Source organism: Anarrhichthys ocellatus, unplaced genomic scaffold, assembly GCF_004355925.1.
Source record: "Anarrhichthys ocellatus isolate YVR2014 unplaced genomic scaffold, GSC_Weel_1.0 scaffold14, whole genome shotgun sequence".
Taxonomy (NCBI): Eukaryota; Metazoa; Chordata; class Actinopteri; order Perciformes; family Anarhichadidae; genus Anarrhichthys; species Anarrhichthys ocellatus.
The window spans coordinates 7,409,147-7,422,995 of NW_022280044.1; the positions used below are offsets into that span (position 1 = coordinate 7,409,147).

The following is a 13,849-nucleotide window of genomic DNA, read 5'->3' on the forward strand; positions in this document are numbered from 1 at the left end:
CATATACACTGTGTAACGCTTAACCAGAGGGAACTCAATTTCACTCAGAACATTTTAATTCAAGGAAACTAAAATAGCTTTCAGTAGCTTTGACTATACAACACGTTAGCTCAGACAGACTGCCAGACGCTGCTCTGGGTCAATAGGCTCCCGGTAGTCGGTCCTCTACCTTCACTACTCTATTTGAACCTTCTATTTAAAAAGTGCTGCAACTTTCGGAAATTCGCATCGCTGCCGGTATGAATAGTTTTTTTGCGAAATATTCGCAGGTGAGTATTTTGCATTTCCTGTCGTTTATTTGTCAAGCTCCCAGTGTGTAAAGGCTTCTAAATCCTCCACTATGTTCACCAGCTTGTCACTAACAGTGTTTGTTTGGGGCTGAGCTACAGAAAACAGCTGTAATGGAAAATGAATGTCATACATGGTGTAATGTATCAGCAGGTAGTCATACAAGATTTTTTAATGAGCCAAGCACTGCTCCAAACTAGGGCTGGAATAACAGGATTTATTTCCCATTGGAAGCTTAAGTAAAATGTGGGTCAAATCTCTGCAAAGCAATTTAGGAATACTCCTAACGTACACTTTCATTTTTTATGCATGCATGAGACTTGCAAACGGGTCTTAACAGTGCTCTGGATATCCAATGGCTAAAGAATTCCCACACTACATATAGGACCAGAGTACGCAGACGAACCACAATTACATGCTGCCAAAAAAACAAAAGTCCTTTCACATAGAGGAAAAAAAAAAGAAGTTCCTACAGATAAAGGGCATGAGAGAACAGAGTAGAGGAAGAAGTTAACGACTTCCATTCATCTCCAAAGAGAGGCGACACGTTGGTGCAACAGGCCAGAACAAGATGTTACAGATGAAAAACTGATGGTGAGAATTACAAACAGATCAAACATCATTTTACTGATGCAAAACAGACGGTCTAAAGCACAGAATCTGGAAAGTAAGTAGACAGAGGTTGGTTAAAGAAAAACTCCATCATCCTTCCTGTTGTTTTGTCTCCTGCGGTAGCAAACGCAGCTTCAAAAAGAGCATGAAAAGAAAGGAAAAAGAGGGGGGACGGAGGTCACGTATGCCGTCGAGTCGCACCTGCTAGTGAGAGCGGTGAGATTCACGGAGAGAAACGGTATCAAAACATAAGATATCGGGGCTGGAAGACGAAGCGTAGGAAGGGAAAGATAGCAGAGACGAAAAGTCATCTTCTCTTTATCCAACTGTGTGTTGCCACGGCTCTCTGCAGGGAGTCCACAGCTTTGACAGAAGCACACAGTAAATGGGATCTTCAAAGGAGGGCCAAGAAGAGAGGCGTCTTAGCCCAGCTTACAGAAATCAAAAGGCTTAGGCGAGCCTCACCCAGCGGGATAATGGAATATGGAATATCACAAGCCGCACAAGACAGTCGTAATGAAAATGGCAGGGCAAATCTGCTGGCAGCCTTGTTCTCGAATTATACACGGCAACGTGTTCCTCTTTTCTTCTCCACCCTTTATATCCTCCAGACGAGTCGCCCCTCTCCCTCCCTCATGCTGTCACCGCTTTTCACGTTACTTCACCTCTCAGTCCTTCACTGTCACAGTTTATTCCCCAGTTTTATTACAGTCAGAGTTTAAATCTGACGTGTAAATGTCTCCCGTTTGGAATGACGAGAAATAAGCAGCCAACGATCCAAGGTCAAGAAGATAACAGCCGAGAGGAAGCAGAGAGGAGTGTGAAGGAATGAGGTGAAGGATAAAAGGCAGAGGTGTGCGAGTTTAAAAACATGTCCTAATATTTCAGTTTCAAGTGTACAGCGATAGTAGTTCATCAGATGGATCATTCATCTCATCTTAGTGCAGAAACAAACTATCCTGTGATGAAAGCCAGCTGAGGTTCTCCCTGCAGCGTGGACAGTTATGAGAAGGTAATATGAAACATCTGGAGGCCCGTCAGTTACGTCACATGAGTTCAAAAAAAGCTCAAAAGGGCCCGAGAATGAAAGGATGTGAGTGTGTTTGTTTGTGTGTGTGTGTGTGTGTGTGTGTGTGTGGCTGCCTCTGACCACCTGTGGATGCAGTAAAGTGAGCTCATAGTGAGCTAATCTTATCCACTGCAGCTACTGTCCTCGCGCTCACATCACCAGATGAATAGGCATCTTTGTGACTTTGGAGCTCAGCTGGCAGCATCTCAACCCTGCACACCACATTGTGTCTTTTAACGGTTTGTGAGCTCATATCAAAAAAGGTTCTGAAGCCTCTAGTTTCATCTTCGTGGTCAACAATTGTTTTGAGAAACAATTCACATAGTGGATGAATGTATTAGTCGATCAGCAGAAAATGAATGTGTAACTATTTTGACATCAACGGATGTTGATCTCACACTATTTGAGGTTTAAGGACTAAAAGCTCAGAACTCTTGTTGACGTTATAGTCGTTTCAAAACATGGTTTTCAATGAAAATGAGAATAATTACGTAAAACGTATCGCTCCATCTAATATCGCGAATCCTATCGCACTTGCAATACCGCAATATTTTTCCAAATCATCCATCCCTTTGTGACATCCAGTCTGTTATGTGTTAAACAACATAAACGACCTCTCAGGTGTTGTGAAGGACACAGGCAGGGTGTCTGGTTTGGAACTTGACCAAAGCCACACACACATGACACATATTTCGGGAGCACACGGTGAGGATCCAGTCACTGAGTTCATCCCCTGCGTGTTTCATTGGCCCGGCTGAAGCTGCGTTACTGCGGCACAGAGAGAGACCATGTACTGGTTGCTTTTAATCCATTAGCTATGGTTTTACTGGTACTGAGTCAACAACCTTGAGGAGTATTGCATCAATGCAGCTGCAGAGAAAACACTCTTCTCTTTTTCCTCTTGCTCAATCGGCCATCATTTTTTGGGGTATATTGTGTAACAAAAAGCAGCTGCAATAACCTAAAAAAAACAGGAATCGAGCCTCATTTCAAGAGGTTGTGTGTCTGTGAGCTGTATGGGTGCTCATGCGCGAGGAGATGGACATGGAATGTAGGAATGCATTCACACCCCAACTTTCTGAATAAACTCCCCGTGAATGAGGCGGTGAATTCAGGAGAACGGCGATCACACACGGCCACGTAGACATCGACCACCCGGACAGAAAACGAATTCAAGATGTGATTGTGTAGAAGCACATTCGTTATCTACAGCGAGGAGTCTTTTTTTGTAGACACACACACACACACACACACACACACTCGCACACAAAACCAATTTCAGCCATGTTGGTGAAACAAAAAAATCAGGCTAAAATATCAATTGTTTACTTCTTTCATCTGAAAGTCTGACTGCAATAGAAAAATATCACCCTTGAGAAAAAGAATTGATTAGTTTTGGTCTAATTGTTATTGCTGTTTGGTTCCAGCTAATGTTGGTCATATTTCTGACACAAGCAGATAGATGCATTTGGTAATATTCTAATGCAACAACTCCAACTAATGGCCATACAACCACGACCGCCGACTAACGAAAGAGGCGACACCGATCTGTGGAAGGTTTGTGGTGGACAAATTGCTGTGTCAGCATCTTGTTCATAAAAAAAAATCACTTAAAAAATATAAACAGTGGAAATATTTCATCAAAACACGGCCACACTGACTTGGCCTTTTGGGTTTGGTACATTATTATTATTTTCTTGGCTAAAAACCAGTAGACGGATTCAAGTGAAAATGAAAATTAAATTGTGCTTTAGAAATAGAGTACTGGTGAGCCAGGAGACAGTCTTTGCCAATGAACGCGCCAAAAACACACTAAAAATAAGAGAGAAACAATACCATCATGCTTAGATGCTCGCAGTTATTATTTGTTTTGTCACAGCAAAATAACAGAAGAGCTGCATGGCTCCAAGTGTCCTTTACTAAAGCAGCAATAACTGATGCAGAACAATCTGTAAACACAACACTGACATCTTATTACGTCATCAAGTTGATATCAATATTCACTCAACTTTGAGCTTTGTTTTGGTTTGTACTAACTCCTGAGGAGATTGGCGCTTCTCAAAGTGGCCACATTCAAAACAAGTCTGGTTTTTACAACTACAGGGGAACAAGATTCAATGAATATTTATGACAAGTGATGTGTATCCATTCCAGACTTACCTGTTTTCAGCTTGTCTCTATGTCCAAACAACCAGAAGCCTTTAGGTCTGTCCTTGCTCGAGATTTTCTCCTTCTGAACCTTCTTCTTCTTCTGCTGGACGCTGTTTCCCATTTTTGGGGCAGTCCTGCAGCCCCTAAAGGGGGTCTATCATCTCGTCTTCCTGTAATGCTACATCTATATTCCTTCTCTTGAGACCCCGCAGCCCCTCGCTCTCCAGTATGAAAACACACCCTGAATCAAAGTCAGCAACGCACTCCTGAACCCGATGATTCAGTCCTCCCGACACACACACACACACACGCACACTGTCGTAAATGTGTGCTAAAGACCCACTGACACCATTCCTATAAAACAAACAGCACACACGCACACAGACACACACACACACACACAGATCCAGCAGGCAAAAACACAACACAAACACTCAGTCCTATTCTCCGTGCTGACACACTTCCAGTCCCGAACATCCAGCTGCTGAAGCAACGGCAGCATCCAATACTTACAAGCTCACTACCAAGTGCGTGTGTGTGTGTGTGTGCGCATGTGTGTGTGTGAGAGTGCCCCTCCCACTCTCTGCCTCTGTGATCGCTCAGCTCCCGAGCTCAGCATTCACACAACTGATCATTTCCAGCGTAGAGGAGTGAAAACACACACTTATCTTCTCAACAACATAGATCATTAAATGATTGACACCTTTGTTTTCTGTCTCATGGTTAATGCTCTCAAGTTGAGTAGAGTATCCTCCCCCTAATGTCCTCTTTTAGCAAACGGTTATTACAAACCATTATAAGCACAGCTGACAGATCCTTTCAACACCACGTGGTGAAGGAGAAAACACAGATTCCTCTAGACAGTACACACACACACACACACACACACACACACACACAGATACAGACACAGAAAGCTGCATATCAGGGACGTTTATGTAAGAATGAGTGAGAGAATCAGAGTATAAATACTGATATAAAGTGAACGAGTGGAAACTAAAAACAGCAGAGGGATGTTCAATAATTCAAGTGATCTTCACAGGTGCAGCTCTCCTGTCTGGCGCCTCTTAAAATTCCTCACAACACACACATAGATAAAATAAAGTAGAAAGAGCAGGATATGCGGCAGTCAACCGGTCAGACAGATCAAAGCTTGTCTTGAGATGAGAACATTCCTGCTATGCTTAGAGGAAAAATACAGATGCCGAGGCAGACGGGTGAGTAACAGCAACAGGAATGATGGGGGATTCCAGAGAAGCTATGTTACTTTAAATTTAACAGAGCACTGATATAACTCAGCAAACAGGATGATTCAACTATAGACTGGGGCCACATTGAGCAAAACCCCGCTCAATGTTTACGGTAAGTCGTCATCTTCCTCATTCCTCATGTTCTGTTTCCTTCTGCCTCCTCCCATTTCCCCTCTGAAAGGAGGAACATCTAACACCTGTCTCTGAACGCCAAGGTAACTTGTGTCCCACGATGACGATGTCATGACCCGTGGCGTCACCCAAAATGCCGGTGATACCGCTCCCAGAGATTGTGGATCGATAGCGGACATCCAGAATGAGGTCAGAGAGAGAGAGAGAGAGAGAGAGAGAGAGAGAGAGAGAGACGGAAGGAAGGAGAGAAATGACATGAACACTGTCAGCATGTAACAGGCTGCTCAACATCACAAGAAACTGAGCTTCCCTGTTGGAACAAAATGGAGGAAGAGGGGAGGGAGAGTGGTGATGATGAAGAGCAAGAAAGTGTAAGCACACACTCCTCATCACGTTTCTACCCTCCATCCCCCACGCCTCTGGTGTGTAGGGCTCTGCTTGAAGATAAAAAAGAAGCCTTCAATAAAAAGAAGATTTACTGACTGGGGGAGTTACGAGGAAGAGGAGATGTGCTGGACTACAGAGAACTGAGCTCTTGTTTTTCCCTAGAACAGGAATCGATGTCTGAAGAGCAGGAGGAGCACGAGAGAGAGAGAGAGAGAGAGAGAGAGAGAGATGATAATGATATCGCCTCAGCTTCCCATTGCAGAGTGTAAAGCGATCTGCAATAAGAGAGACAGAGATGCTGCCTCTTAATGCAGCCACACCAGAACCACACCCAGTACATTTGTGCAGAGTACTCCGAGCTCACCGTCTCAACTGTCATAGAGCGGCGATGAGAGTGCACTTAAGATAGTGTGTATGTGTGTGTGTGCGTTCCCCTACTAGCTGCAATACAGCGTTGCCAAACATGCCCTAGATACATTTAAATGGGAGTGTGATCAAAGTGTGTGTCATCGTCGGGAGTGATTCGAGGATTCGACAGCTACGGGGAGCACGGAGGGGAGTCGGTCTGTGCGTTTACGAGTGTGCACGTATACACATTAAAGGACATTCGTGTAGAGGAATGCCGTTGTCAGGGAATAGGGGTGAGGGGGGTGGGGGGGTTGTCATGGTGGATGTTTCAATCACTGCTTCTATGTACTTTTACTAGAGAGCGCGTGCCCGAGGCCAGTGGCCTGTGAATTTGTTGTTACTCGTTGTAACATAGATTGACTTCTACGGCGTTGGTGACTGATCTGTTTTCCACGTCTAATGCATTGGCCAACATCAGCCCAGCACTCCCATCTTGTGGCACGGCGCTGATATCACAATAAAAAGCCCTCAGGGCACAAAGTAACCCTTACCCTAAGCACTCAGAACCATGTCCAGCTGCAGAGCTGCAGCAGCAACAGTTCAGTTTCAGACGTGGAGTTTAAGCCCAACCTGCTCCACCTGGAGATGCTGATGTGTGCCATCTACAGGCAAGGAAAGTAATGGGTGGATCAGAGGCAGGTGGGTTTCATTGTTGTTGCTGTTGTTTGTGTTTAAATGTGTGTTCGAGGTATTAAATCGTAAAATGAAAAGAGCTCTGTTAACTGCAACATATTTTCTGCTGAATTCTGTGAGAAGTACAAAGTTCACACTGCTCTAAATTTCACTGGTTAGACAGAAGAAAGTGAGAGAGAGAGAGAGAGAGAGAGAGAGAGTGTTTCCTATCCCAACAATGTCTAAAGTTAATTGTCATGTTTCATCCGCCTTGCTCTCAGAAAACTTGCTGCAAACTGCACAAATTTCACCCACATCCTCTAACGTCACCCAACAGCACTCCTGTTTCCAGGATAATTGAAGCGTTCGCTTAAACTTCAACTCATAAACTTTGTCTTTACCCGACACCATTTTCTCGCGAGGGCCCGATCGGCTACTGTGCATTTGCAACTCTAAACAGAGACGAGAAGGAAGCGAGATGGCCCACTCCTTAGCTACCTCAGCTCCAAAAAAAATGTGTTAAGTCTTTTTATTACCACTTGCTTGAGTATATTGTTGCTCTGTATACCAGCCCGACGTAGCATTTTACTTGCTAAGCGGGTAATCGTTGTTGTTGAGCCATGTATCCAAATATAATTAGAACCCAAATATATTAAGAAATATATTATCTAGACCTTTTTCTCCAAGCAATTTGCAAATATCCTTCATTAGAAGATCTTTGCCCCACCCTTCTGTTTTAGATAACAGGTAATATAGGTGTAAAGTCTCTATAATACTCATTGCCTTCAGGTGTAGCCAATGTTAAATTTGCAGCAGACTCTCTTTGTCTGTATAGATAACATCTGAAGGTCTAATTTACTGTTGTGACTTTCCGTTCGGTGGCATGGGATGTGTCAGAACTTGACGAAAATGACTGAACTCAAGCACTCAAGCAGATTCTTCTCTTGTGGAGAATCTGCAGCTTACTAAATATGAACATGTGACGTCTAGTCACAAGAGGCCAGTCAGGTGATAAATCATTGTTTTGGCGTTGCAGCTTAAAACCGAAACAAACATATAAGCGATAAGATAAAGTCAGCGGTCGGTGTTGCGTGATGATGTACCCAGCCCATCAGAACATACAAGGTCCCGAATTTCACTTTACTGAAGATCGACTGAATTCCTCAGGTGCTTTGTCATCGTCTGGTCTATTCTTCTCTTCACAGATAAAAGAAAGAGAGAGCGTGCAGCTGGATCAGGTAAACAGCGTTCAACAGGTGTATCTATTACAGCAAGTTACGCAACGGGAGCCCCCCCCCCCCCCCCACACACACACACAGAAACAGTCATAAGGGGAAATCAGTTGTATATCCTCGTGTATACAGACTCCCACTCCCTCAGTCCCACGCTGATGTCTTCCAGCTGCTCCTCCGCCACATCAAACACACTCCATGTCCTATGAAACAACCCATTAGCTCTTATTACATAAACAATTCCTCTGGAAAAAAACTTTGAATGTTGATCACAAGTCATTTTAGTCACCCCCCTTCCTGTACATGTGAGGGTGCCTATGTGTTATCTGCATGTGGTTTCCAAAACTAGCATATGTGCATGATCTTCTTAAGAGATATGGTTCAATTTAAATGTGTTTTGCTCTGTGTGGGTGCGTGAATGGGCTGTATCATCATGAGGGTTTAAAACTCAAAGTGATTAACACACACATATGAACAGTGAGGGGGGGGGGGGGGGGGGGGGGTTGTGATGTGACCTCAATTCTTATCACGCTTTCTCATTTTCTCCATCCTCTTCTGCAACACTCGAGTTTACTGTGCATCCCGACATTAAACGTCACCTGAAAGACGATTAATGTTTCACTCCGAGCAGCACAGCCGCCTCACACTGCCGTTACCTGGGAGAGGTTTACCTCACCGTGCGCGGCTTTCAGTCTATACGGTGATGGATGAGGCTTGGAGGTATCTGCTTACCCAGGTAAAATTACTTCGCTTATCCAAGTGCGTGTGTGTGTGTGAGCAGTGAATGATGTTCGCAGGGGAACATTGTGTGGTGGCATTAAACTTTCACACTCCTCCCTCTCTGCTGCATGCCTTTCTTTTTGCCCTCCGCCCGCTGCCTTCATCCTGTGGAGCTGTATTAAAGTAGCCCTGAGTTGTGGCCTGTAATAGAGCTAAGCCTGTATACAACGTTCTCTGTGTAATGAGATGTTTGCTCTTCAATTACTCTGCCAGGTCTGTAATCTGCATTATAGTTTGTGAATCTACACACCCTGACTGTGTTTTGTGATGTGGCAGCCACACACACACACACCCATGTAGATTGATAAAAATCAAGCAACGAATGGGATCTATCACGACCACATTTACAAGACCCGCATTTGTAAAAAAGTGTTCTCACACCCACATGTACACACACACACCCACATATACACACACACACTCGGCTTCACACGTGTTGAAAACAATGACTACACACACCACTCGGACGAATGCGTGGAATCCCAGAGATTGTGCAGAATGACCTCACCGCTAAAACAGCCAGCAGCCAAAGATGGGCAGTGCTGGACAAAGCAGGTAGTTGCGGGGGCTCTGTACGCCCTTGTGTGTGTGTGTGTGTGTGTGTGTGTGTGTGTGTGTGTGGAGGTGATGTAATGAGCGCCGGCACTGGGTTGGCGCCGCCCTAAGCCGAGCAATATGCTGCTGACACACAAACACAGAGATACCCTCTGATACAGGGTAGCACTCGGTCACACCCCCTCATTCAGTGCTGTGGAAGTCCACACACACACACACACACACACAAGTTTAAACACACGCTGATTGCACAATAATAAGCAGGGGAGACCTACACACCCCCAGAATAGAGGGTATAAGAAACAGTAATATGCAGTAATGAATAGGCAAAGAGACAGAAAAGTCGGAGAGAAAGAGAAATACGTGTGTGTGTGGAGGGGGGGGGTGAGTGAGAAGTCGCTCTAATTAAAAAAGCATTGAGAGAGTGTTCCCTAAGAGTCTTCTCAAGGCTGAATGAGGCTTTGTGATTTGTTGTAATCTCTCCTCTCCATCGCATAACTCTAGGTCCAATCTGGCATCCATGCTGCCACGCACACGTGCACGCTAAGAAACCTTGACACATACACACACACACACACACACACACACACACACACACACACACGCCACTTTGATGCACGGCTCTCAGGAATTCAGCACATGAAAGAATGTTATTTCTTTTATAAGAGAGGAATCTCTGTAAAATATTGCCAGGAGTCAGCGCCTGGACTGCAGAGCTCTGGATCGCGGAGGAGCAGATCTGAGCCAGTCTTGCAGAGATGACATAGCCAATGTAAACCCACCAACAAAGACATATTATAGTTAGAGCGACATGCCATTGCAACAGACACAAGAAGGCGCAGTGAGGAGGAGGAGGGTAGAGTCAGAGTTTCTCTTTTCACTACTCTGTCATCGTTTGAAGCATCATGTCAAATGTCTGTTCGCTACAACAAAAACACATCTTAAGTTCAGATCTCACTAACCTTTGATTGTTGTGTCTAAAAATGTTTTCCTTGTTGTGCATTTAGTATTTCCTAAATGATTCACTGGATCTGTTATCATATGAGCAAGGCAATAGAAACAGAGAGCAATTAAGTCCCGTCCACATCGGAGGGGATAATTCATTGGTCTTCATTGATTTTGTATTACCTCAAGGTTCCTCCTTCGTCACTTTCGTCTGTTAGCAAACAACAGAAAAATGCCTGAAAGCTGCTGTGTGGTGGGATGTACCAACAGTTATTATGTTTGCAAGTGCTTTAGTAAACTAGATTAGCTAGCAAACACATAGCTAACATTAGCTCGCTAACAGCTAACTTGTCCCGTCATCAACTTAACCCCTATATCTGGCTCTATTATGGCCATAAATAAATAGTTCGATGCCTTTGTTCCCTTGGGTGGTGTACCCGCCCTGGAGAATGTTTTAAAAGGATTTTATACAGGATACACCTTTACAAAAAAATGTTTATGTCGAGGGCTTTTTTTGTGAAAGGTAAGAACGGAAGGTTGAAAGCAGTAATAAAGTTTGCCATCTGTGTTCAGACCATTCGGACCTGGTGGCAACCTCCGGTTCTGACAAAAGCAGCCAATGCAGAAGTTCCTTAAACTTGCATTCTCTCTAAAGGCCATCTGGTTACAAAGAGAAATCTGGTTGTATGGAAGTCTTTGAGAAAATAACTCTACCTCTCTCTTGATTTATTACCTCAGTAAACATTGTAAACATGAGTTTATGGTCTCAATCGCTATTGTTTCAAGTCTTCTTCAGCATGATAAAATTGACTATAAAGAAGGGTATGAATTAGGGTGGACTCTGCAGTCCAAATATGGTCACTTCTGTTCCAAAAAAACAAAATGGCGATGGCCAAAATCCGAGATGGCAACGGCCAAAATGTCGAACTCTAGGCTTCAAAATTGCAGACCACAAACTAACGGGTGACTAACGACTACGTCCACTTCTTATACAGCTCAGACTACGGAGCCTCTGTCTTGTTGTACAATATAGTGTACGTTTTGAATATGTATTTTCCGCACAACGTGATTGGTTAATGCCAAACATACATAACATGTTGGAAAATGTTCGAAACACAAATATTGACCCTGATGTGTAAAGGCCTTTACAAGTATTGTAAACTCATGTGGGTCTGTGAACCAAACCAGTACATCTATAGTGTGTGTGAGCACATATACTGTAAGAGTCTGTGTGACAGATGTCTTTGAACAGATTCGTGCTTTGTCTTGTCAGGTTGGTAAAGTCTCTCAGCGGGTTCAGGGAGAATGAACAGAACAGTGTGTCTGTCAAGGTCTTTTAGCGAAGAGGAAAATAAAGATGCAAATCACCAATTATATACCGGTGGGAAAACAGGCGTCCCCTAATCTCTCTATGAGAGACAAAGAGCCAGAGAGATCAAGACAATCTAAATCAATTTGTTCACACACACACTCAGACACACACAGGTGGGACAGAAAGAACAAGCTGTTCATGCTGGTGAAATGGGGAACAGATCTTTCTGTCAAACAGCTACAGACCTATCGTGCATGTTGACGGCAAGTTAACTTTGACAAGATCCAGTTCACAAATCACGGCCGATATTGTGTCATTAACACAAAACACCTTCCACTTCCTGCTTTTCTGAATTCACTGATTTTCTCTCCAAAATAAAGCTTTCAACTAATAGTAAATATCTTCAGCGCCCACAACTGGTCAAGCGCAATTACTCAACAGACAAACCAAAACAATATGCCAAATAATGTTTTTATTTTTTAAATCTTGCAATAAATGGAACCTAAAATACTGTAAAACAATAAGAGAATACCGTGAAAAAGCAAAAACCTCAGTTGCACTATTTAATCTGCAACTCCTGGCTGGTTGGGCATTCATGATTATCTGCGATGTATTTCTTGGACAAGCTTGACAGCGGTCATCTTTAGTCTAAAAGACAGAAAATTACTGAGACAGAATGCCCCCAAAAAATATGGTTCCCACACATTCTCACCGTCAGCTTTTGACCACATCCTCTGCTGGGGAATTATTAGCCGTACTACTAGTTAATCTTTGGTTTCAAATGGAGTCACTGCCTGTTACCCATCCAGTATTCATAGATCTCTGCAGACCCTAACAAAACCACAATGTATGTATGTATGTTCTTTTTAGGCGGAACGAGCACAAAGACCACAAAAGACCAAACAAGGTCTCACAGACTGTGAATCTGGATTTCCAAGAGTTGTTGGATAGTTACTACAGTAACACACACACACACACAATGACAATGAGAGAGAGGGATGGCTTTGGAGGTGGAAGAAAAACAGGAAATGTGGACTGTGGGTAATCGCTGTACTGCCGACCAAGCAAACGCATCAGTAAACAGAAAGGGGGATTAGACCGTGTGTCAGTCTGAGTGTGTGTGTGTGTGTGTGTGTGTGTGTGTGTGTGTGCGTGTTACTTCTGCCAATTTATAAATACAGACTGATGTCCTCACGATAACAAAATCCCTTTTTACCTTTCCATCTTCATCTAAAAGTCAACACATTTCCCTCAAACATCATGGCCGTACAGTCTGTGATCACGGCAGACAAAACAAGGCAGAATGATACAGTGGTGCTGCCAAACAAGCAAACCGTGGCTTCCAAACTCTGTTCCTCACCGAAACTGGACCTTGACAAGTCATTTCCATCCTGACAGAGACTTCTATGCAGCTCTTATAAGAGACAGAAACTTCATTGACGTTAGGATGATATTCTGGAGATCATCCTTTCTTAATCTGGTGTGTGACAGAGAAACAATAACCTCTTTCTAATTGTCTATCTGTCCGCAAAATGACAAGCAAACAACTTTTAAAACGATTGTTTTCGATCAGTGCTAGGCTAACATTATAGCTGATGCATCAACACTCACAATAATCTCTTCCGGGCATAAATACGGCAGCTACGTTATTCTTTATACTATAGACAGTCTATGATCTATACACAGATTTATACAGATTTTCGACCGGTCTCTGTACAATGAGGTACTGTCGTGGAGCTCTTTTCTATTTCTTTCCTCCATGTCTGATTCAACAACGTCAGGACGTCAGTGACAACAGGAGGAGAATCTCAACGCTGTTAGGCTCTCTGCTACACAGCCTCACGGGTCATTTGCAGTTGTTTTTCTGACCACCAGGACATTTTAGCTCTTTTTTGCTCCTCTGTCTCCGTCTCCACCAACTCATGTGCGAAATATCTGGCTTTTCAGCACATGCTCAACTATGTTCACCAGCTAGTTGCTAACTTTGTCTGTCAGCTGTTTGGTGCTGGATACGTTGCGTACAGTGGGTTTAACCTGATTAAAATGGTTAGAAAATTAGGTTCATGAGAGCGGTGCGTTTGAACCGAAACTGTTGTGCACCATAAAACCAAAACAA

The 13,849-nt window shown here is 43.6% G+C and overlaps 1 protein-coding gene across 2 annotated transcripts in view; it reads right to left on the reverse strand.

Annotated features, from left to right (window-relative positions):
- Positions 1–13,849, reverse strand: part of nhsl3 (NHS like 3) — a 34,570-nt gene that overhangs the window by 19,236 nt on the left and 1,485 nt on the right. The window contains exon 1 of one of the 2 annotated variants that reach the window (XM_031853774.1): positions 4,130–8,202. The exons of the other annotated variant lie outside the window; for it this stretch is intronic. Coding sequence (XP_031709634.1) covers positions 4,130–4,241 — 112 coding nt within the window. The 5' untranslated portion in view covers positions 4,242–8,202. Of the gene's footprint in view, positions 1–4,129; positions 8,203–13,849 lie in introns of those variants that run through there. 2 annotated transcript variants of the gene reach the window in all.